Source organism: Scomber scombrus, chromosome 7 (assembly GCF_963691925.1).
Source record: "Scomber scombrus chromosome 7, fScoSco1.1, whole genome shotgun sequence".
In the NCBI taxonomy this organism is placed as follows: Eukaryota; Metazoa; Chordata; class Actinopteri; order Scombriformes; family Scombridae; genus Scomber; species Scomber scombrus.
Window position 1 is genome coordinate 19,523,871 of NC_084976.1, and position 26,310 is coordinate 19,550,180.

General features: G+C 39.8%; 2 protein-coding genes across 2 annotated transcripts; one reads left to right on the top strand and one right to left on the bottom strand.

Annotated features, from left to right (window-relative positions):
- Positions 1–1,586: 1,586 nt before the first annotated feature.
- Positions 1,587–13,263, bottom strand: arhgef5 (Rho guanine nucleotide exchange factor (GEF) 5). Its single transcript, XM_062423115.1, has 14 exons — positions 10,725–13,263; positions 9,170–9,212; positions 8,826–8,875; positions 7,653–8,023; positions 6,805–6,965; positions 6,443–6,595; positions 6,155–6,284; positions 5,980–6,054; positions 5,790–5,879; positions 5,417–5,559; positions 5,083–5,226; positions 4,869–4,939; positions 3,225–3,329; positions 1,587–3,095 (listed from the first exon to the last, which is right to left on the bottom strand). The coding sequence occupies exons 1-14, from the start codon at positions 13,156–13,158 to the stop codon at positions 2,953–2,955; spliced, it is 4,113 nt and encodes a 1,370-aa protein (XP_062279099.1). The 5' UTR covers positions 13,159–13,263; the 3' UTR covers positions 1,587–2,952.
- A 5,816-nt stretch (positions 13,264–19,079) lies between these two features.
- Positions 19,080–25,199, top strand: m6pr (mannose-6-phosphate receptor (cation dependent)). The gene is made up of 7 exons (XM_062421862.1): positions 19,080–19,387; positions 20,550–20,722; positions 20,891–21,057; positions 21,293–21,402; positions 22,581–22,711; positions 23,349–23,475; positions 23,568–25,199. Exons 1-7 carry the CDS (start codon positions 19,382–19,384, stop codon positions 23,688–23,690), a joined length of 837 nt encoding a protein of 278 aa, XP_062277846.1. The 5' UTR covers positions 19,080–19,381; the 3' UTR covers positions 23,691–25,199.
- Positions 25,200–26,310: the final 1,111 nt, after the last annotated feature.

The window sequence follows — 26,310 nt, forward strand, 5'->3', positions numbered from 1 at the left end:
GTGTGTGTGTGTATATATATAAATGTATATACTATATGTAATTAATATGTCAGTCTTAGTGTTATTTTAATGCTATTTTGTTCCATTGATTTGATGGTGTTGCAATATTGTTGATGTGACATTCATGTCAATAAAGTGAATTTGAACATACAACAGAAAGGATGGGGGCTCTAAAATGTCCAGAGGAACCAACCACATCACAAATGTATATCCATCAAAAGATACACAGTCCTTTTGAAGTGTTGATCTTCTCACAAGGCCCTACCTTTCCAGAGTGGGTTGTACTTAGTAACAATAAATACAGGAAACACAGGAGACAGCAGTGGCTAATGTTACGGACACATTTTGAAGTAAGGGCCTGAGACAGTGAATTAATTGTGGCAAATTAGACAGCGGTGTGTGGGATCATTTAAAATATGAATGATACTTTACAAAGGTACCCATCTGGAAACTGCATTTTCAGACTACAACACAAAGACTAATTTTAAAATACACCTCAATTGCTAGTGCTTACATTAGGGTCTGTTCTGGGATGATAAAAGGTGCCCGAACTATAGTTGACAATAGGAGTCAGCATAGGTGGGAAACAGCAGTTAGTGTGGAGACTGTAATATTGTGCTTTAAGAAAGCTGCTATGTGGTTAGAACCAGTCAGAACATGTACGAGAGAGAGAGAGCACTAGTGACATTATGGAAATCATTTTTCTGTTTCTCCCCATTCCCTATTTTACTTTTTAAAAGTTATCTCAAAAAATAGGATAGCAAAACTATAACTTTGCTCCCCCTAAATGTATAATAAGGGTATTTTTGCTTCGCTTGATTCATTGCTCAGGTGCCTATGGTTGTGGTGCCCATGTTGAAGTGACATTTTTCTTTCCAGAATCAGTGACTTTTTTACCCCGAGATAATCCACAGAACGTACAGTTTTCATAGGTAATACCAGTATTTCTTAAGTTCTTCGGTATTTATACAAAAATGTTGCTGTTCAATTTAAAACTGTAATTTGGTAGTGATGTACGCATCACAAATAACATTTACTAGACATTGTACTGTAGTGCAAGCATCTACAAACATGGGCATAAAACCCTGAAGCTATCTGCATGACTACACACCATGCAGAAAAAACTTACCCTACATATCTAAACATTTTTTAATTCCTACATTCATTGATTTTTGCCCACTGGAGGGAGGGCAGCAAGCTGTAAACAAAACAATATTATCACCTAATGACATTGTTGTGGTGTCAGCAAACAGTTGCCTATTTACACATCCAGCAGGCATGGAGCATATTTAGCCTCCAACAACTCCTGTTGAAATACTATCTGGCTCTTAAGTTGCAGGATGTTGATGTTGATTCTTCATGTTCACCAGTCAGTGAACGTACAGTAGTAGAGAACTTTGTCTGTTTGGCATTTAGTGTTGGGCATGCAGTGTAAAGTTGGTTCATGAAAGTCTTTTCATTAAAAAGCTACTCGCTGCAATTGAAAACGACATTGACGCGAGCAGTGAGAGGGTAAATCATCAAACCAAAACAATGAGGTGAAAGATGCTTAAATGTAATTTTATTCATTAATACAATTCGTTAATACAAAAATATCAGTTAGTGCAGCTTAAAAAATACCAACAATAAAATCACTCAATGGTTGAATGAGTCAAAACCGCAACCAATGACGAGGGGCCATTATAGAGGTTTTGTTTTCAGGGGTCACACACGAACAAGACTGAGCTAAATACTAATGTCAGCACACTAGCATGTTACAATTATAATGCTAACATGCTGATACATAGAGCAGGTAAGGTTTTTCATGTTGCCAGTCTATCACGTTAGCATGCTACATTTGCTATTTAGTAGTGAACACAAAGCACAGCAGAAGCTGATGGGAATGTCATTCGTTTTGTCGTTTGGTCAAAACACAAAGTTTTGGAGAAATTGAAGCTAAAAACAAGCTGGAAAGCAAATAATTGCCAAGTAAACACAGTTCATCATGTGGGGAACATGAATGTCACATTTCATGGCAATCCATCCAAATGGTTGTTGTGATATCATATTGTAATATCATCAACACAACCTTGTGGTGGAACTAGATGAACGTCAGAGATCCCCAAGGTCACTAGGATTCATCTTCCGGGGAGCAGGCATATCTGTACAAACTTTCTATCCATCCCATAGTTATTAAAATACCAAATCTTGACCAAAGCGGTTGACTGACATTGCCATTCATATGGTCACCCTATGGCTATTATGACACATGCCAGTAATTCTAACAGATCACTGTGAATGTGCAAAATTGCTGTTAATGCACGAATTGTCACAGTTATATTTATAAAGGAAAGAAATAAGACTGGGCTTACTCCCAATAACATATGCACAGTGTTTTTTTAAATCTGAATTTATTGAAATGTACTAAATGTGTCACCTTTGAAGCTCTGTTCATGGATTTTCTTTGAGAAACATTTTGCATGCTTTCTGTCAGGTCACCTGCATGCAGGGGCCAACTTTTCAACATGCACCATAAACTCAACCATAAGATTCTTTTCAATATACACAAATAATACATTTTCCAAAAATAACATTTCTTGGAAAAGGTGATTTCTTTTTAAAAACATATTTCTAAAAACACCAGTTCATTGATGTATCATAATGTTAGTAAAGTAGATAATTAATAGAGTCACAAGGTCCTTGAGGTCTTCCAGGCAGGCCTCAACAATTCATGCATTGCACTAGAGCAATATAATGCTCCACCAAGAGAAACAAGTGAGAACTGATGCTACACTGAGATTCATTCTTATAGCACGTCAATTGCTGCACTCTTGTGGACAATTTAAAGACATAAATCCTCATTTGGAGCTCTGAATTTCCACTCTCCAACCTCTCCAGTTTGAAGATAAAAGCAGACATCTGAGTGTCTTATCCTTTCTGTACATTCAGGACGTCTCTCTGCTTAGTCCCCACTCAAACTGTAGCTGTGGCCGTTGTAAGTTTGAGGGCATCTGACAGATTGCGTTGTCGGACTCTAGAGTTGCTTATCGTTTCCAAATGCGTCTCAGGCACCCATCCACGATGCCGGTCAGACAGTCTGGTCCCCTCTACCCAACCTGGAAAGAATTCAATGCACAGGAAGTGAATGCCTGACTGCCTACTAACACAAGATTTAGAGCTGTTCTTCTATCAAACGTATTATTCAAGGGTTATCTCCTAAAGAAAAGTTAGTGAGATGGTCTTACGGTCACTGCTTTGTTGGTGCACAAGTATGATATCAGCTTTTTCCAAAGACAGTTCATCAGGCTGCTGGGCAACAAATGCTCTGATACACTGCATCTGTTCAAAATCTACATGGAAAAGAGAGAAAATGGGTTAAACCTACAGTCATAATGTCAAATTACAAAATGCTAAGAGTGAGATGTTTTTTAGCTGCTCAGTCCACCTACATAGGTGTTTTCACTTATATTGCCTAATTAGACTCTATATATTAAACTACACTTCTGCACTTCATTGGCACATTGAACCTATAAAATTTTGATTAGCACATAAAAGACATTGTATAATTCTCGGCAGAGATACGCCCAACTTCCATCTGACTAGAGGTCTAATCAGCCAGAGTAATGGAAACACTTATGTGGGTGTGCAAAGGCCCATCAAAATAGAAATGCAGTGTATTCCATTCTTAGCAGTAAGATGCTGTAACACAGTAGCACTCAGTCATGATGTATAAGACCCAGACTACTGTTTTTTTTCACCAGCTGCTTAATGGCAGAGAATCTGCATTTACTTGGAATCCAAGTTGTTATTTTTTCCTGTATAGACAGGCAGAGAGAAAACAAGCCTGGCTGTCTGTCAACATGCTTTTTATGGTGAGTAATGACGGAGAATCTTCAAAGAAATATCGCTTTCTATGGAGTACCAAGAGTCACATGAGTGGCACCAACTGGATATTGTGCACAAAATATACTTTGAAGCTACCATATTCATAATGAAAATTCTCTTTTGTGACACAAAAAACGGCACATCCTGTTGCTTTTGTTATTCATCACAACTTCTTCTTTAAATTCTGTGATTTGCTAATCACAGCAGAGCTCTGTGTATTAATGGATATTTCTCACAGCAGATATTTTAACTTGTCAAAGCAGGAGAGGCACTGGTGTAACTGATAACATTAATGACGCTATACTCCATTAAGCCTCCCAGTAGGTATTCCAGTGAGCCTTCATGCACAATACCAGGACCCTGGAACTTGTTCATCTAAATGGAACTAAACCATTACTAAATATTATTAATGCACATTTACTCTTCCTGCAATTAAATATTAAAATGTGTAGGGACAACCTCTGAACTGTTCCCTCATTCAGCAGCACCTTGAGGTTTCAGACATTTAGGAATCATCAGAATTTTGTGCCATCGCTGAGTTGCATAACTTTAATTTGCACAGTTATCAAAGGTAAAGAATAGCACGTGAGATAGTTGGCTACAAGTAGTGTGCATACTTTTCATAACAGGATAGGCGTGGGTGTAACTAATTACATTGACAGTGGCTCTGTGTTGTCAGTCAGCCAAATATCAAAGCATGATATGACAACTAAATGGAATGAAGCTTTTGTTAAAGTTAAAAGTTCAACCAAGTATCAAATTGTCCATGAAATCCAACATTGCAGTGTTTTGCTTGTGCCAAATGGGTAAATTACTTTCCTAATAATACACTTGTCATTGAAGATGCAAAATGAATCATCAATCTTTCGTGTGTCATATCTTAATTCACAAAAAAATAATGTTTCAGTATTTGGTATGCAGGAAATATTGAATGAGTGAAAACAGCTCATGACCGTCAACCAGCAAAAAAGGACTTTGGATCTGAACCAGGAAGTATACTTCACCTTGTGCTGCAGAAAAATCTATTTCAGGATGCGGCCGGGAAAGAGCTGATATCCACCGCAGCTTATCACTCCTAAGGGGAAAGAAAGCAAAGATGGATGTATCTTCTGTAACCTTTTCCACTTTTTGTTATATAACAAAGAGACACAGTGCTGCAATTAAGTCATTTCCATCTTTAGTACACAGACATTTTCCAGCACCGTCTCAGTGTCTTACAGTGTTTCAGTCCTTAGCAGCAGGGATTTCTGTGACATGTGCAGCCGGAACAGGTTCTTCTGTAGAGAGTGAAGTTTGACACGGCAGTTCTCTACACGCAGGTCTGATACAGGAGAGTGGTCTATTACTGTGAATCTCCCCCCTCTAGAAGAAGCAAACAGAAATGACACAAAAGAGTAATGAGAAGGCGAAAGGAAACGCTGTGATAAGATTGAAGGGACGATAACAGAATGCAGATATGGGGAAGAAGGATGCAGAAAATGGTGATCAAAGAGATGCCGGTTGAAGATGGATCATTCTAACGTCACATCCCAACGTGTGTGTGTTGACTCACTCTTTTTGTAGTGACAGTAGCAAGTAGTCATTGAATAGGTGCAAGTAAACATTCCTCTCTGTTTCCTTTAGAGAGAAGTCCATCAGTTCAGTGACCGGTCCCTCCCGCACCATCCTCCGAGACTGACTGATCAGAGGAAGAGTCTGTGACACACACGGAAAACACAGAGGGTCAAATAATATTAGCGTTTTGTTCATTTTGACCATAAAGTTAATTCTTCACCCTGGAAGATGTTCGATGTTCATGTGTTTGTGTGATTTCAGACTAAACTTCACACTGATAGAAAATTTTAGAAAATGTTAACATAATCACATCACATTCATTACAAAATTGTTCCACTGATTTTCTCCTAGCCCTTGCAGACATTACTTACCCTGCACTCAAAGTCCACCTTAGCACTAAGAGAGACCAGTGACTCGATGCTTTTCATTTGGGTGATGCTGTCATTACTCTCTTGAATCAGCTATAAAGAGAGAAGAGAGAGACTAGTAAAGACAACAGACCAAAGAGTGCATTCAACTTACACATCGGCAGCAACATTAATGGTGAAATGAGGGTCTTACCTTCTCCAGAAGTTTCAAAGATTTGATAGCCTGCGTGGCCTCTGCAGTACCAGGAGTTGTTCTCTTTACAATGTTCTGGAAAGAAACAGCGTGTGTCAAAGTTAGATGAAAGAAAGAAGGTAGAATATGTTGTGAACTGTTAAACTTCAGAAACACCACATTTACACACACACACCTGGACCAGGAGCTTAATTCGTGTGATCCTTTGGAAGGGGAGGACGAGGAAGGAACGAAGAGGAAGTCTCTGACAAACAGGACTCCTCTCTAATTTATCAACAATCCGCTTGAACCCTTGATTCTCATTCCTGACAGAAAATGATCAAGTCAGTTTAATGATAGAAAAAAAGAGAAATAAAATACAATTGCTGAGGGTTTTAACAACTGATCAGCTGCTTGGAATTGGAAAGATTCACCGACTATTTGGTATGATCTGGTAAATAATCAAGTCATAACAGTAGCTTACATGAGTCTCTGGTAGGTGGCATCCTGGTAGGACTGGTTGGTGAGGTAGGGCACATAAACCATCTTGAAGCGCTGACAGTGTTTAGCGATGATCTCACACACTGTAAAGTGTATTATGTCAGACTCCAAACGCTCCTCCAACTTTGACAAAAAACTAAAACAAAAACCATAAAGAACTGTTAAAATGTACTTTTCTTATGTATTGTACATACACATCACATACATGTTTTATCATCACTTAATGTATGTTTTATGCCAGATCTAAATGCTAAGATTCAACTTGATAAATATATGTAAATGTAACTATCAGTTTAGATCAGGTGGATTAAGAACTTGCTCTGAACAATCATTAACATCACTTACCTGTGGCTGATGGCACGAACGTCAGCAAGCCGGGAAAACAGCCAATTCCTATCCTGAGTGGTCAATAATGCGCCAAGCTGTTTGGACTTGACAAAGTGCTCTACAACAATGTCTAAACTCCGGCAGTAGGAGGCCTCTGAGGTCAGTACTTCAAATCTCACCTAAGGCAAAAAAAGGCGAAAAATACATGAGAAAGGATTAACACGCTAAGCAGGTCAGTTGTCATGCTGACGAAGATGAACTGGGAAGATTTCCCAATGAGTGGAAGTGATGCAGCTCAGATACTCTGAATACAGTTTCTGTTTCTGTTACAGTTATCTGTAATACAGTTTAAAGGCCCCTAAATACCAGAGAAAAACAAAGCTTACGCAATGACATCTTCTGGAAATAGACACTCTTTTGTCGAGGGGTGTGGCAAGTCTGAAAGTTTCATGTGATTTTAGTAGTCTTAATTGTGGGGTAATACCAGTGAATAACAGTGGATTCATGTAAGTCATGCCATTTCCCATAAGCCAACAGAAAAGAAACTGTTTATGTGAAATGACGTCCAAGTCACTTAGGTAGAGGGGAAAGAAGCACGAGGGAGTTAATGACTAAAACTATAAATGGATATGGTGCATTTCTACTCTAAAATGGGGAAAAAAACTGATAGAGATTAGTTAAAAACTGCAGGAAAGGTGAAAGATCTCCTGCACTTAAATTCCCCTGCAGGATTTCCCCAGATTTCATTGTTACGGGAATGTTGTGCCAGTAGCTTTCCAATGAATTAAGTGCAACTGCAAAACTTCACACTGCTTAATATTTACAGTACATACAAAGGTGCATATTTCAGAATGACAAGATGTTACCTCCTGTAGGCGCCTCTGGTCCTCTGTAAGTTCCTCCAGCTCAGCGCTGTTCCTGACCGCAGGCAGTTCCCGCCACAGTGTGGACGACTGCGTGAGAGAGATGGACAGACGTGGGGAGGAAGGTCTTCTTTCATTCTTGGGAGGCTCAGGCAGAGGTAAACTTTTGACACTGGTGATGGAGCCTGTGTGGGACAAAGAGGCGGGGTGCGGGACAGTGGGTAGGGGAGGAAGAGGTCTGCGAGCAGGGGGTGGTGATGGAGCAGGAGATGGGGTTGTGTCCTCGCACACAGACACGACATCTGAGCGAGACTGCCGCAAGATCTCAAAGTTCTGGGCTGCTTCACTGTACTGCTGGTAGAGCTGGGCTGCATCTGGGAGAAGGGGATGAAGTGACAAAAACACATACAAAGAGGAGAGAAGAGGAAGCAAGGGGGGAAAAAAAGACAGATTCAAAAGTACAGGAAGAAAAGGAAAGAAAACAGATAGAGACAGGAACCGTGTTAGCCAAGAGGAGTTGTTTGCATTTGACATTCCTTTTACACATACTTGTCGGAATGCAAAGTCGCAGCAGCAGCTGTTTTTCCCTCAAGTTAGGAGATATGAATGCTTGCAGAAACCTGTCTATGGCTTGCACAGACACACTATACAGTGCATGCGCACACACATAATCTCCTGCCCCATTTCTCGCAATAGCCACGTGAGTCACTGTTAAAGAAAACCCTTGCATATCAGGTTGCTCAAAACATAATTCTAAAGTAGTATGAGGCAATAGTAAACTGCCACACAGATTGCCTTTCATTTGTTTTTTTTGTTTGTATTTTCAGTTAAATTCTGTCAAACATGTACTCAAAAAGAGGTAAACAGTGAGATTTTATTCACACAGATATGAATCACACTGAAGGGAAATGCACAAGTGTGTCATGCTTTTCCATCACAGTCATAGCAGATACAATCTGAGGAAACATCAGTAGTGTCATCTACAAACTTTAAGATTTATTATGAAATGAAACTCAGAACAAATCAATTTATAAACGAAACTCCATGCAACCATACATTTTAAAAATAAGCAATATTCAAATCAATGTCCTTGATTTTATCCCTATAGAGATTTTTGGACCACTTTTAAGGTGCATGACCTGAATGATAAAACAAAAACAGAACAGAGATACTCACTGAAAAACTTTGAGTTCCTTTTCCGTCTTCCAATTGTGTCCAAAACATTCCTACAGTGCCAAGAAAGAGTCACAACAGCATTTTATTTATGACTGTGAAGACTGTGTTAAAAATAGTCATCTATAACTGTACAAAACTACAGCTTAGTGTGGAACATTTGCATGAAATATGCACAGGATTAAGAACTAACAGTTTTTAATATCAGGGAAAGCACATTAAATATTTTTATGTTAATAACATATCCTAAAAAAATATGAAAGCATCAGCTATGTCCTTGCCACCACTTATTTTCACATATTAGGGTATCATAAATTGATCATGTTATTTTTGACTGTTTTACTCACCTCAGCTCCACTTCTCCCCAGCTTTTGCTCCGATCTTCCTCATCTGGAATAAAAAAGTATCCGTTTGTTTGGACGTTATACAACAGCATAACTGTCAGTGTACTGTAATCAGCTATAATCTAAAGTGTCAGTGTGGATGAATGAATAAATGAATGGAAGGGGAAAAAAGCAAACAAATAGGTAATAAATAAATGATTAAATAAATAAATAAACACATAAATAAATGTTAGTTAATTTAGTAACCCTGATAAAATAACTGTAACAGAAGCGATTAGTGTGTTTCCAAAGTTGCGCTTCTCATGTTATCTCTGAAAACAGGATCAACCTAAGCCTTTTAGCTCGTGCTTCTCATTTCCTCTTGCTTTCCCCACCTCCACGTATCTCCACCCACTACCTGCCACCACCACAACACAATGACGCAGTTTCCAGTTGAAGGTAACCCTGTCTGTTCTGATGATGTCATTTAGTAGATGTCTCGCTTAGATACAGGGTTTTTTGATTAATGTGACAACAAAATGATGAGAGAAACGACAGGATGTGACTAAAAGATATCTGAAATGTCCCACACAAAGGTAGTTTTGCACAGCATGTTAGATCAGTTAGAAATCTGTCAACTTGATTAATTTAGATAATTACAAATTTGGCAATGCTGATTGATTGATTGATTGATTGATAGCTTAGAAAGTTGCTGATGCTGATTGGTGAGAAACTGCAGAGACACTAAAAATGAATGTCAAAGCAGTGAGATGAGGTAATCATACGGCTTCCTTACGGAGGCTGGTTTGAGCAGATTTTCAATGACTCCATCTTCTCTCGTTACCTGTTGTAGAGAATATTCTGGTTCTGCGATCCCTTCCAACTTCTTCCTCCTCTTCCACCACTACAAGTTCTTCATTTCTTCTTTCAGTGGTTTTACGGATTCCCCTTCTTCGTAAACGAAGTTCAGGACCCAAATCTCGGAAACTGCATCTGCTCGTCAAAGTCCCCGCTTCTATTTGCCTCTCTGCCACCTCTGTTCCTTCTCCTGAGCTATCTATTGCCACCACCTCTTCTGCAGTACCCCTCTCCTCAGGCTCCCCTTCCTGCCTATCTTTTTCTATTTCACCTATTCTATCTCCAACCTCCTGGCCTTCACCATCGCTGGAGGTCAGAGGGACGTCAGTCTCGGAGTCATAATTAAGAATGGGGCAGCTGTTAGGCTTGTACAGTGTGTTGCTCACTGACAAATACATCTCCACTTCCTTCTGCCTGCTTTCTTCTTTCTCCATTTCTGTCACCGTAACCCCATCACATGCCTTTTCACAAATTTTCACCTCTGTATCTGCTTTCTCTAAAAGGAGATTACCAGAACGCTTGGGATTTTTGTCCATCACCTCTGTATCTGCTTTCTCTATAAGGAGATTACCAGAATGCTTGGGCTTTTTGTCCATCACAGGACTTTGATCCTCCTTCCTCTCTGTGTCAAACAATGTGTCAGCATGAGTGTATGTGGGTGTGTCACCATGCATGGCTGTGAACTGGTCAGCATGCATGTCTTTTTGGCTCAGCCCCATACCTCTCAGTCCCACCACCTCCAACGGTTCTTCCTCCTCCAGTTCTGGCTCTGAGTGCTCTTCGTCCACTTTCAACTTATTAACAGGCATCTCCACGGTACCTTGTGCAACCTCCTCCTCCTCCTCCTGCTGCTGTTTATCGCTCTCGATCACTGTCTCAGACTCGTTCACCGCTGCTTCTCCTTGCACCTGTGAGTTGGGGTCATCCACAATATTTTCCCCAGAGTGCCCCAGGATCTCCCGCACCACGTTTTTGGCCCATTTAAGGTGGGGGGCTTGGGAATGCCGCTTGGGCTCCTCCGACATGCTCCATGCCCCGCTCATTCGGATGCGAATAGCCTCCTTCTCTTCAGGACTCATTGCTTCAATATTAATCCCGTCAAAAGTGGATTGAATTTGCTCAAAATCCATCTGAGAATGAATGTCAGTGAAGGGATTACTTGGGACTGGTGAGAGTTTCCCTCTCTCTTCTTCTGTTAGTTCTTTGTTTTTCTCTCTCCACTCTATGAGGAGTTTCTCAGTCTGCGAGTCTCTTTTAATCCGACTTATTTCCTCATAAGGGTGCTCTTTTTTCATACTGTCTCCGGTCTCTGTGTCTTGAAGGTCTGAAGACACTCTGATGTCCACTTCAGATGTTTCTCCAAGGTTGGGCTTCTTCTCCCTTGGTACATTATATCTGTCCCTCTCACTCTCAGCCTCTGTGTTCTCGTTTCTGTTAATCGGGTATTTGTCATTTCCACTCAGTGTCGGGTGCAGGTCATCTTGACGTTTGTGTGTGATGTCATCACTAACATCATGCTGACTCTCCAAATCTGGGTTTTCTTTTTCCACTCCCCTAATCTGATCAGTTTGTGATGGTGATGTCTCGTCAGTTTTTGGTCGGGGCAATGTTTGGCCAATCACACAAAAGACATACTTTGTACGCTGCTTTTCCCTCGCCTGTTGTTCCTCATCAACTGTTTCCTCCTTTCCCGTCGTCCGCTCCTCGTCTTCCTTACCCCCCTTGAAGCCAACAGGTGAGGGAGCATCACGAGCAACTCCACCTTCCCAGAATTCCTGACAGTCCTCAAAGTCCTCTTCATCTTCCTCTCTCTCATCCTCCTCATCTCCGCCGCTGGACACGGTCACAAAGCCGTCCTCCCCTGACAGCATTCTGTCTCTCGCTTGCATCCATCCTGTCTCACTTCCTCCTTCGCTTTCGGAGCGGGCCCAGTAATCGCTCCCACCCTCTTCCTCTCTGTCACTCGCCTCTGTGTTATCTGTCACGTTCTCTCCCTCTGTATCCCTCCACCGGCTTCCCTCTATCCCTCCGTCGCTGTCAGACAGACGTTCCTTTCCACCCTTATCTATCACTCTCCAGTCCTCACCCACCTCCTCTCCATCTACACTTACACCCTCTGCCTCCCCTTCTATGTCTTCCCTTTGCTCCCTGTACTCATTCGTCCCATCGTGTGCCCTACTCTCATTATGTCCTGACTCCATACTCCTCTCTTCTTCTCTCCTTGCCTCTTTCTGCCTTGTGTGTCTCTCTTTGTCTACAAATTCTTCCTCTAGAGAAGAGTCTTTACTATTCTTACTCCTCTGCGGCTCTAACCACATCCTCCTGCGCTCTGGCACACCGCTTGTCATATCCCCCCTCTCTCTCTCTGTTCTTTCACTTCTTTTTTTCTCCCTACGTGGTCTTTCAGCAGGTCTCTCTGGACTTCTCTTTCCTTCCATATCTCTTTCTTTTTCAGTAGTGCTCTCTCGCCCTGATTCCCTATCTTCATAGCCTCCCCTGTATCTCGTCTCACTGTCCATGTCACTGCTCCACTCTCCACTGCTCTGTGCTCTTGGTGGCACCCTGGGGGGCACCTCATTCAGTGATCGGCTGCTCCTGTCTGTTTTATCATCCCACCTAGGGTCAGCCTCTCTTTCCCTGCCTCTCCTCTGCTCATACTCTCTGTATCGCTCATTTTCTCTCGTGTCACCTGACCGTCCTCTGTCATCTTTCAAGCCCCTCACACTTTCTTTCCATCTGTCTCCGTCCCTGTCTGACCCCCTTGCTGCTGCTGCTGCTGCTGCTCTCCTGTCAATGTCTCTGTGCCTTGTACCTTTCTCTACTCCCCTCCTTCTGTCTCCACTTCTCTGCCTGGCTCTATCTGTTTCTCTGTCTCTGTGTCTCTGCCTATCCTCCTCCCTGTATACTGGCCTATCTTGATCTTTCTCCCTCAATGTTTTACCCTTGTTGTCCCCCTCGCTTTTGCTGTGTTGATATATCAACTCTTCCTTCTCTCTGTCCCTCTCTCTTTCCCTCCTCAGGTCTCTCTCATCACTGTCTCCTTCACTCTTAGTGTCCCTCCTTCCCTCTCTCCTGTATGCCTTTTCTCTTTCCTTCTTATCAGAGTAGATCTCTCTGTCTCTTCTCCTGTGCGGAGAAGGCATCCTCTCTCCCATGTTAGGCCTTGGCTTTTCTCTTTTCCTCGATGCGTCCCTCTCTCTTCTATCCCGTGAATCACCCACTTCTAAATCTCTTCTCTTGTCTTGGAAACCAGCGTCAGATTCCTGATATCTTTCCCTCTGTCGCCGCTTCTCATCTCCCCCCATGTATTTCCCCTCTTCTTTCACCCTGCTTCGGAGTTCATATCTTTCCCTCTCTCTATACCTCTCTCTCTGTCTTTCTCTCTCCTGGTCATCTGTCTCAATTCTTCTCGGCTTGTCTCTCTTCCTCCGATCCCCTCTGTATTCATCCATAGCAGGGTCAGCTGTCATTCTCCTGCCGTGGTCTGCACTGCTTTTTCTCATTCTGGGAAATGTGTCACCTTTCTTCATCCCCCTTTCTTCCTCTCTTTCAGTCTCCTTCTCTACATTTGACAGTGGCCTCCCATTTCTGCTGCTGTGATCTTCTTGCCTCTTTTCCCTCTCCCTCCATTCTCTCTCCCCCTCTCTTGGCCTGGGTACAGGAGCTCTGTCTCTTTCAAAGTATCTCCCCCTTGGGTCCATATCTCTGTACCTTGCTTTGTCTCTCATTTTCTCCATTTCTCTTTCCCTCCTCCACTCTTCCTCCCGTTTGCTTTCTCTCTCTCGCTCCGACTGGGCAGTCATTGCTGGCCTGGGACTTGGATCCCTGGAGATTTTTCCACCTGGGTGAAGTTTGCGGTCAGACATGTTTATGTTAGATAAAGTGTCAGAGGGTGCAGCTGGGCCTTTTGGTCCCCATAGTACCATAATTTAGAGAACCTAAAAGACAGTAACATTTCACATCAGCAATTTAGAAAACAATTTAATTTCACACATCAAGAGTTGAGCCATTTTTAGAGACAAATTGCTAACATGCACATCAAATTAAGCTAAATCAGGAGTCGCAACAAACACTTTCTTTCTTTGTTAATATCACAAGGTGGAGAATGAATAATCTGAAAAACCATATTCCACCAGTGTTACCGCTACCTCTGAAGTCATGAGTGCTGCAGAAATGTAACTGTTTTAAATCTGTTTTAATGATTATATTTGATCATATACACAAAACTGTCCAACTTTAACTCCTGAGATAAATGCCATGTGATATCATAAGCCAGTCTGGGTGTATAGAAGCTTTACAGTAGAAAACAAAGTAGCAGGCCAGAAAAAAGGTGACACCCTCTTACAGTTTTCTAAGAATGCAGCATAGACCTGCAAAGCACAGCATACCAAGAGACGTCTTTCAGAAATTCAGGGCCTGTGACACATAGGCACGACATGTAACACGTGAATCACAACTAAACCAAATCTGTGTTCAAACCAGTAGCAACTTATACAAGTATTTATCTGAAATCCCTGAAAAAATAGTAAAGCAACTCACCTGAATGTAATGTTCTTTGGGAGATCTGATCTGTCCCCCGTCCAGCTCAGCTCCAAAGCATGGGATTGCACAACACATAAGAATTCATTCCCTGCCTTCACATTGTGTATGTGACATAATGAACAATAAACTTCCTTGTTTTTCTAAATAAATCTGAACTTTTTCTTTGCTCTCTCGTGTTTACGCCTGAGCTCTTTGCTTTTCACTCTTGCTGCCTCTCTGTCTCTCTCCACCTCCTTCCTCAAATTCCCAAACAAGTCTCAACAGATTGACACTTATCTTTCCCCTCCTCCTTCTTTCTGTCTTGTCCTCTCAGCCGCTGTTCCTGCATAGGGAGATCTCTCATAAATCAAACAAGAGTCTGTCCACTTCTTTGGTCCTTTTCCCTCCCCTCTACTGGCGATATGAACTCCTGTGTGAAGTCCCCCTGGAAAAAAGTACAAAACGCTCTCCTCTCTTCTGCCCCATTCTTCTCTCACGAAACACAGGAAGTACACCTCCTTGGTCTCTCTCTCTTTGAACAGGGATTGGTTGATATGGAGCTGACGGGTGTGTCTGACAAACACACAGGTAAGGTGATAACACAAGGAAGAGTTGGGGGAGGGGAGAAAGAGAGTGAAGTTTGAAAGCACATACGAATGGGAGGACAGCTCACTGAGGCCTATAAAAAACTATGCTACATTCCCTTGAGAGGTTGTAAGAAGGGGAAAAGAAAAGGAATCACACACGCTGTTCCTTATGATTTACAGAAACCAAGATGAGGCAATCACAGAGGAGGAAACCAAAGGAAGAGCATTATCTATGACTTATTTGTGTAACATTGACTACTTTGCTGTTTGGACTGAGATTAAAGGTTTGATACCATGACTCCACATCATTAGCATTTCTAAATAAAGACTAAAGTCCTAAACATGACCACTTTTACCTTTAACTTTCTTCCTTGTTTTGCCACATTGAATTAGCACTAATCACATTTTTGCTTCATTTTACTTGTTAATTATGCAAATGTACACACATCTAATTCAGATGTGAACAGAATTTGATGATTGCATTTATAAATCAGATGTTTACAATTATTGTTTTACAACTCAGGATCTACACTCAGTGGCCACTTGTTAACTTCATGAAAGTCATAATAATCTTATCTATTTTAGAGTTATGTTGATTCACCGTTATGGTCATTTTGGAGTCTGTGGTTTATAGTGCTGTTCAATTGTATTGCATTACATGTGGAAGAATTTCTAGACTAAATGTTTTTCATCTTTAAAAATATGTTCCTCATTCCTTTTTGTGCAACAAATTAAGGAGCTGCAAACTTCATACTGTTGTTAAAGTAACTGAAATTAATTTTACTGGATTCTCTGTAGTGTAACTGTCTTCTTTTCTGAAAGAAAGGCATACGATATCTGTCGAGGTTAAGCAGCTAACAATAATGTCAAGATTAAATTTGAGTAAAAATGTATTTCTTAATTGTAATGCAAACTAAACTTTTTTCCCCATTTCGTTTGGATTGTATGTCGTCATGAGCAATACTCAAAGTTTATGAAGTACTACGAAATACTAAGTCAATAGCTCCTCAGCTGGCCAAAACCGTAGAGTTGATAAAAATGCATCTATTCAGAGAGACAGGCCACTAAATCATTGTTTATCATTGTTAATCTTGTCAACAGCTCTATTTGGAGTATGTTATGCGTAGAAGAATGGAGCATTGTTTCAGGTAATCAGCTTGGTCAAATCAATTGATTAAAGGCTGTCTTGTATTCAGATTTATTGTGATAAGTTGCAGTGCAATGGTTTGCACTGTGGCCTCACAGTACAAGGGTTCTGGGTTTGAATCCTCCAACTAGCTGAGGCCTTTCTGTGTGTAGTTTTTCATGCTCTCCCCCATCCCACAGACTTAACTGGTGACTCTAAAATGCCCATGAGTAAGAATGGTTGCGTTAACCCTGTGATTGAATAGCGATCTGTCCTCGCCTCTCGTCCAGTTTCAGTTGAGATTGGCTCCAGCTCCCCCACGACCACAAGGCAAGGACTCAATAGCACGACTCAGACACAGGCAGATTTCAGAGTTTACTTACTTTGCTTAACTCAAAGTGTGTACTGAGTGAGGCAGTCAGACACAGGCATAAGTTTGACTTTCTATCTCACAGTTATGTCATAATTTTGTCCTTGTTTATCTCCTAATTGACTCTTTATATTATAGGTATGACAATTTCATCTCATAATGTTGACTTTCTATCCTAGAACTAGTAATTGTTGTCTCATAATTATGCCTTTTTAACTTATTATTTTGACTTTTTATCCAGGGGCAGAGCTAGGGGGTGGCTTCTGGACTGCAGCCCCAAATGTTTTGTCAAGAGCCCCAAATCTAGGAAGAAGGAGGAGGAACTGAAGGCTGTGCAGAGGGAGCTGAGAAGAAAGATCAGGGAGGGGAAAAGTAACTACAACTACATTTTTCTGAAGACATTTCAGCTGTGTAACTGAGTGAAATGTAATTAAAAAATAATGTACATTTTTTGTTTTCCTTTTAATTTATGCCTTATTGTTGTTTATTTATTACTATGTGCAATCTTTTTCAAAAAATTAAATTCTGTGAATTATGTGAAATTATGTGAACCATAAAAAAAAAACGGCCCTGGCTCTGGGTGCTTTGAGCTTATGCTGCGTTCCATTTACCTCAGATGTCGAAAGTCGGCACTAGGAATGACGTCACAACCGAGTTTGATTTGTTCCAGTTTAGAAGTCAGAAAACCAGTTCTAGCCAGGTTAGCCATGGTTGGCAATACCAGTTGAAAAAAAACACATTTTGCTGTATTTTGTGCATACAAAAAGCAGCGTAGCGTCTGTCCACAGATAGAAGTTGGACAGTGCTGTGTGCGCGACTGATTTAGCGGGACACAAATAAGACAAAACTGCTAATATACAGGATATTCCGACTTTATTTAATTTTTCTTTTTTTTCTTTTTTAGAATTTCAATTTAGTTATAGTTAGTTTAACAAGTGATTAAGTAGTTTTATTTTTATTTTCAGGAATTGACTAGTTTTACTGACGTTTTTTATTTAGTTTTAGTCTGAGTTTTAGTTTTTCAGGTATTAGGAGGAAAGCCTTGATTTGTAGAATCTGAAAAGGATGAAAGAATGCATGACAACAAATATGGTTTACCAATTCATTGTTTATTAAAGGTACCATACTGTGCAACGCCATTTTATTCTTTATTCTTCAACCATTAACGACGCCCAACCCACAGCAGAGCTCAGTAATTATCACCTGGAAAAAATCAAAAGCAAAACTTTAAATGGTCTGCGACAACAAAAATTAAGCTGATTTTATCTGCAGTTCTGTTTCATTTTAATTTGTTTCGCAATGTTCATCATAGTTTTTCTTTAGTTTTCAGTACCTAACTATAATAACCCTGCTGGGAACTTGGGATTTCTGACTTCCGAGTACAATTATCCCCGAATCTTGCCAACTCCTAGATCCGCCCCTGTTTCTACCTCATAATTAGGACTTCTTATCAGTGTTGGGCAAGCTACGTGTAAAATGTAGTGAGCTAAGCTACACTGCTTCACTACACTGAAGTTACCCACCAGAGAAATGTAGCAAGCTAAGCTACAATAAAATGACAAAAGTAGCTTAACTACATCAAACCTTTTTTTTTTTTTTTTTAAAAACATCGAACCAACTTCATTCCAAGTCATTGCTATCTAGTGATCAATACAACTGTAAGACAGACAGATAGGCAAAAAATGTTCAGTTCAATAAACTGTTCTCTCTCTTCTTTATCTGCTACAAAACTATGAAGAAAACATACTCACATAATTACAAAAAACTGGTGACTGTATTTTTTTCCCCCAGCCATAGACTGTATATAAGCAGAAGGATAGGTACGTGACGTCACATGGAAGAGCGTCTGTCACCTAGGTTACTGCTTCAGACCGCAGCAAAAACTCCCCTGGATTTGAGGTTTAGAAATGCCTGGGGAAATGTAGCTTCTGTGGAGGCAACTGCGTTATTTGATCAGTAAAATAGTTTCACTAATGAAAAGCTATTGATGTAGAAAACAGCGACGTTAGGACCACGCTACTGAGAAATGTAGTTAAACTAGTAACGCCGCTACTTGTAACGCCGCTACTGCCCAACACTGCTTCTTATCACATGATTCAACTTTCTGTCCCATAATGTTAACCTTTTATCCGCTATTTGACTTTATCTAATAATTATTACTTTTTTGACCACAATGTCTTGCCAACCCTGCTGCTGCTAAACCAGCCTAAGACCAGCTAAGACCAGCTAAAACCAGCTACCATCTTAAACTGAAACTACTTTAAGATGTTTTTTTCAGCAGGGAAGAGATTTTTTTTTTTATTATCATGGGGAAGTAGTCCTTTTTTTGTGGCGGAAATGGGCCTCCATACATGTGTTCACGGCGAGTCAGCTGATGCGGGTATGAGAGGATCCCGCTGCAGCTCATTGGTCGCTTCATGTGGACGATCACATGCGCCTGTGTGTTTAGTTTCATTTCCGCACTCTGCAACTGTCTGTAGCCTGTTAGCATATGGGATGACACTACACAAATATTGAATAAAAACGCGTTTATTATCCAGGGAGAGCAAATCGTGCAGACAACAGCTTTCGTTTGAAACTCTTGGCTTCATGCAGGTTTACTTTATTTTATCTGCAGGGCAAACTAGGAGCAACATTTCTCTGATAAAGGCAACCAGGAAGAGGCGATAGCGTGAGGAGGCTTCTTCTTCCACTGGCTTCATTTTTTAAACAACTTGTATATTACAGTGCAAACTAACAACGAAGTGTTTCACGTATTTAGAGCAGAAGAAGTCATGAAGGTAGGTGCATAATGTCACCTCATGTCCAGCCTTTCAGATGGGGAGGTTTTTACTGACTATTGTTCAGGAAAACTTAAAGCCTCATGCGGATAGAAATTCACATTTTGCCATCGCACATTATAACCTCTGACTGCTCTCAATGTTTTGTTTTACAACTTTACATGTTAAGAGTTTTACTGAACGCCTGTTTTTCTGTTGCTAGACGTGTGTAGCTTCAGTTTCGGTTTTACAAACCCTTGTGGCTTTTGTTCGTTTTGAAACACTTTGTCTAAATTTGCTTGTATGCGTTGCTTTAACAACAGGAAACATGCAATTTAAAATCTGACCGTCCATTTTGAGAAGGTTTGCATCTAATGACTTTTTCATCACCGATTAAGCTGCCGATTATTTTCTGGATTAACCATTTTGGCTTTAAAATGTTACAGTTTTTGTTTTATTTTGTCTGATCAACAGTCCAGAATCCAAAGATATTTAGGGCCTGACAGATACTGGACTTTTGGGACTGATATTAGGGAGTAAAACAATTCAGAACTCGATATATATTGGCTGAAAATACCTTCATTACAAAAAATGTGAGTTCATGTATACTGTATTTACGTAAACACACATTTTTTTTTGTAATGATCCCTCAAATGTCGTTTTCAAATGCTTGTGACAAATAAGGAAGCCATGATATTTTATAGTTTAACACACTGACTAAAAAACAAAAGGCAGAACAAAAAAAGTAGATATTATTAATGTATGTATATATTAAATTTGAATTAAAAAGAAGGGTCACATTTACATAAAATGCTGCCTATATAAGTTAAAGAATATATCGGCGCATATCATACAACATATTCACAGATACTGATAATATCTGTCATAAGGTCAATATCGGCTGACCAATATATGGGTCGGGCTCTAAGTCAGTTTACTTTTATGAATGACAGATGAGATACTACAACCAGCAAATGTTTCCTTAAAAAAACATTTAAAATGATTATTCTATTATCCAAAAAGCTGTTGATAATTTTCTGTTCATCGATTCATTGAATATGTATATAAATACACATACACATATTGAATTATATTTAAGAATCCCTTGTATGATGACAAATTAAATAACCATCTTTTTTAGACTGAGTATTAATTATATGTCATATTATAACATCTGTGCCAGGTGCTCAACATTCCTAGTGGAGGGCCCTTCTTGGTGTGGGCCCTGGCGGTTCAGCTGGGCCTGTGTGGGAGGGGGGTGTTCTCCACTGACAGCACTAAGGCCTGTAAACTGTTCCCTGAGTCTGACTCAGAACGGAAAGTCCTCAGTCGACTAGAGCCGCTTGCCCAAAAGAAGTAAGATGTGACTCTGTTGTGTACCAGCATATTCATTGTCATGAATATGACCTTAGATTGTCTGTTATCAATTAAAAAATCATCACTATATAGCCTTTTTCTTTTACAGCATATCTGTTTAACATATTATTGTTATTTATTTAATGGGATTTGTTCTCATGTTGACAGCTTTACAGCTGAGACCAAGAATACAGATGAGCATTACACATATGTGTTCCAGTTGTGTGGGGATGCAGGCGGCGTCCCAGGAGCTGGGCTCATTCAAGTGGACAGCAAGAAACCAGACAAACCAACAGTGGTTGGCGTGTATAATTCAACACAGGCCATTGGAGGAAGTAAGTTTCTGTAAAATATGACAATCACTATATAGTGCACTCATTTTGTCTTGATTTAACTTTTGAACAGTATGTAGGTTACAAAATGCTTTCAGACATACTATGAACATAATTAGCCCAAAACGTAATATTAGTTAACTGATCATTCTTGTATTAACTGTGAACATTGGACTAAACACTTCATAGAGTGCTACATCAGTTTTCTGTCAGTTTTGACATTTTCTTGCCCTTGCAGGTGACTGGGTGATGTTGATCTACAGAAACGGTGACAAATATGATGGCCACTGCAACAAGGAATTTAGGAAAGCCATCATCATGATCTCTTGCAACAGGGAGGTGGACATGGTAAAAGAAATACACATGGTTTTAGATCACCATATTTGAGAAGCGGAATGATCAAAACTGGCATTATATGATATGTGTTTGGTGGTTGGAGAGAAGATAACATACACTGTAAATCTAGGATAGCATCTTTGAGTAACATCTCTATAACCTTTTATGCTTATCAGATGCATAAAACACTGCACGGTGGTTTCCAATACTGTGACACAATAACTCTGGAAGTAATCAATGTGACAGTCAATTTTTCTGCCTTGATGATGTCACGGTAATGATACATTTCAAAATACTCTGTTGATGTTAGGAAAGTGTTTTACCATGAAGATGAACTTGTTAATACTTGAATAGTTTACATAGCATGTTACTGGATGATGTTAGATTGTATTTGGGTAAAATCTGAGCCAGGTCAACACAATTCCCCCCCAAAATCCCAAGAAGTTGAGTTCGGTTTTATTTTGTGGGTTTTTGTTTGTTTGCGCCGGTTTTTGTCAGCTGTACTGCGGTGGTTTCATTGAAATCAGTGAGGGGGCTGTTTTCTTTTACTCAATACAAATGTAGGCCTGATAATGGCCTAATTTATTTATTTTGTTTTAGTTTATTAGTTTATTTGTCAGGGACAGTGCATATTAATAAACATATCTGTAAATATGCCAGAATTAGCCCAAAGGCTAGTTTCCTTCTGTTGTCCCTGGCCAGGTGTGAGTTGGCAGCCTAAAATCAGGAAACAGATATAAAACATTATAAGACAAGTAAATTACAATAAGTATAAAACACAGTGACAAAAGCAGCACATAGTAAAAGCAAGGTGAACTACGTCTGAACGAAGCGACCAATAAACAGTTACACAACAGCTTGACAGGAGCAGACATAAGCAACAACAAATGTGAGCAAAAATGGACGTAAGCATAACACAATGAGCAGCAAACAAACAAGAAGCAGGACAACAGTAACACAACAGGGAAATTCAACTGCATAACTGCATAAACAGGGAAGAAAAACAAGTGCAAGAAACATGATAAAAATAACACTAAGGCAGGTCAAGCAACAAGACATTTTAACAGCATACACGAAGACAGACTAGCAGGAGCAATGCTTCTCCTATGTGTCATGTAGTCTTGCACCTTTTCTTTCCAGTATGTTTTGCCCTGTATTTACCTTTGCTTCTCTCTCCGTCTTGCTCCCAGGGCCAGATGAAGGTGATCTTGGAGGACAGGGACAGGGTGCAGGACTGTTTCTACCTGTTTGAGCTGGACTCCAGTGAAGTGTGCCCACCTATTCCATCCCAGATCAGCACTGGTTCCATAATACTCATAATGTGAGTAAAGAGTCTGTGAGGATCCAACAAAATAATGTTGTAGTTATGGGTGGGCAAAATGACCAAAATCTCATATCCCGATATAGGTTATAGATCCATCGTCTGTCTAACCTTTGAGCGGATTAAATGAAATGACTAATCCTGGCATTCTACTCTGGTAGCTTTTGTTGAATTTACAGTAACATAACGAGTGTAGTTGTCATCGTTCCAAGTTCTTCACCTGGTTTATGTCTCTCTGTGTGTGCAGCACACCCAGAGGACTCAGCCTCACCCTCTGTGAACCATAAGGCTCTTTTATTCAGAGATCCTGCATCATAGCCATAAAGAAAATCAGTCATTAAGCCGCCTTTGCTTTTTTACTCTGAATCAACCAAAGCCAGCATGATGCCACTCCTTTGTGTGCTTTTAAACAGTACACAGGTATTTTGGATGAAGACCAATATAACAAAAAATACTGCCGTAAAGAGAGATTTTCGTCACAATCATATAAACGAGTAAAATTAAAAACAGTAGACATTTTTCTCTCGCCACACGACATATATATATCGTCTTACTGCACAGCCCTAGTTGTAGCTTTACCATAAATGAGAGCTACTATAATACTATAAATAATGATGATACATCTCATTTCTTTCAGTGGAGTCTGTCTTCTGGCTGTTTACCTCATCGGAGGTTTTCTCTACCAGCGGCTGATTGTTGGAGCCAAAGGAATGGAGCAATTCCCTAATTATGCTTTTTGGGTGGAGGTTGGAAACCTGACAGCGGTAAGACTTCTTTGTTGTTGGTTGACTTCAGTTTAAGATCAGGTTCATGTTAATTTTTTGAAATTCATTACATATATACTATCTCTTTAAAGGATGGGTGTGACTTTGTGTGTCGGTCACGGAATCGAGAGGAGCCCCCCGCTTACAGGGGAGTGGCCACTGAACCGTTAGAGGAAGAGCCAGAAGAGAGAGATGACCACTTATTACCTATGTGACCTCAGTATGTCAGAAATGGGACATCATTTTTTTACTGTGTGACACAGTTTACGCTTTCACAGGTTTGATGAAATTGCTGTTAGACACAAGTCTGTTTTCTTGTGCTGGTTTAGACTTGTGCCTAGTGCAACTACTGTGTGATCTGCTTGTAACTGGGACAGACATGTCTCCTCTCCAACCCCGTGCATGTCATTCAGGTGTTTGATGGCAAACAAATGAGTGATTCATCTGGCATTTCGAACCACAGACTTTTCTTCCACAGAGATCTGGCACATAAGGGAGAAGTTAAGAAGCCGGGTGTCTACATGATGTAAATTAAATTAGACATTGCTCAATATTTTTCTGCTCAGCTAATGATTGTGAATGTTAAGTTTAACTCTAACTATGCTTACAGCCTTGCTACACAAAGATTCCTGCAAAAACCACAGCTTAACTCAGTTTGCATTAGTTGGGTAATTTCCTCTCTTCCACATACAAAGAAAAGCTTCTACATCAATGTTAATATCTGTCTAGTATTGTCAGCTTCCTGGTTGAAATCTGAGAATTACTTTTTTAACTAACCATCCTCTTAAATTTTTATCAGGAAGGTCAACAATGCTGTTAACTTCAAGTTCACAAATTTAGTCTCTGGGAAAAAAACACCCAACTAAAATACAAAATGGAATTACTTTAAATCTCTAATGTTTACTTATAAATGCTATAATACAGTGATGGCCAATTAGCTAGCAAATAGATTTATATATGAATTCAGCAATTCATAAGGTATGATTTCAAAAAGTATAAAAGTATTTTGCACATGTAGTGCTTGTATTTTCATAGAATCAATGCGCATTCACTGCAATGAGCAATGTTCATAATAGTAAAACTGTTTAATAGTGAATATTATAGTGAGTAAACTAATCTATCTGTCTACATGATAAAACTGACCTAAACACTAGATGCACTGCAGGGACACACCAAAATGATAAGACAATGACTAGTTTGTCTTAGACCAAATCTGCAGGCTGCTTCATGCCTGATATATTTCTTCTTTAGGCTGATAATCGTTACAGTTGAAGCACTTAATTTTCTGTGCACTTCCTGTATTACTGTTCTATACTTGTCGAAATGTTACAGCTCTGAGGATATAAATAATTACCTTTGAAATATTTTTTACATAAATCCATTGTAATTATTAATGCTGGTAAGGATTAAAACAAGCTTTTGGAAACTGATGGCAGACATGTTATGAAGTTTGTGTATTGAATCAAGTTACTATGGGTTACTGTGAGCATCTGTGTTTCTTTCACTTGATAGTGTGTGTTTTTCCAATGTTGATATTTCTTTACTAAGTTGAGTGAGGCAACTCCTGTGTCTTGATCTGATGAAAATGGTTATACCAGTAAGGTAGTGAGCTTAACAAACTCAAAGCTCAAAGATGCTGTCAAGTCACAAGTGAAGATTTTTGTTTTTTCTGATTTCATTAAAAATACAGTTTAAAAACTGGTGTGTTTATGATTATTGTTGTGGTGAACTCACACCCAAGTGCACTCAATAAATGAATGTTAATCACTTTCAATAAAAACATTACATGCACAACATAATATACATAATATTTTATTAGTAATGAATATTCACATGGAGTGATGTTAAGACTTTCTGTGCTAATATTGTTATTGACTGTACACCTGGCAGATGTTTAAGGGAGCTGAATCTGGTCCACCAGGTTATTTGATAAGTGAATTTTCAGGCCCAGAGGCTACAATGCTGAACATACACTTACCAAGTAAACTGTATTCAGATACTTTTTAATACTGTTTAATATTAACTTCTCCAGGCTGGTGTCCAAAGATAAGTAGCTTGCATGATTGTGAGGGTAAATGAGACAGACCCTGGAGATGTGATGTGGAGCTGAGCACAAATGAAATCATGCTTTCAGTTATGTTACAATAAAGTGTCATCTATACTGGTAATTTACCTAGTTTACCTCTCAAAATAAACTGCAAATCCAATTGAGTCCTCTCCATATTGCCACATACTGTCCTCTACCACCACCTATGGTGCTCCAGTGTGTACTGTTCAATTCAACATCCTGAAAATGTATATAATTTCATTTTAATCCTCCATTGAACAGCCTACCGGTGTAACTGTAAACAAATATTTGCAACTTCAGCCTTATAAAGTGTAGATCAAATCAGTTCAATAAAGATTATCAAAATATAAATCTAACCACCAGGGAAATGGGTATTACTCGAAAAAAAGGAACACTCTCTACAAGTGAACTATGTGATTTTGTTAACCTACTGATGCTGCTCCTTGAATCAGCCATGTAGCCTATAAAACTAATAAGTTCAGCTGCTTGGTCTTTTCAAATCACAAAAACTGAATCTCAACCCATACTGTGCCATGTTGTTGTAATGCACACACGTCAAGCTGAGCGATCAGATCAGTAAACTCTGGTTTGGGACTTTATCGCAATAAAGGAGTCCTAGTCAAGAGCCCAAAATCTGTATCTCAGTACAAGCCATGGGGGACTTACTTCCCAGACATAGCTTGCTTTATCAGGTGGCTGACTGCCTTGTTCAAAGGAGACAAATGCTGCAGGCTCTCTCCTCTGTATGCAGTGTTTCTCTTCAATTT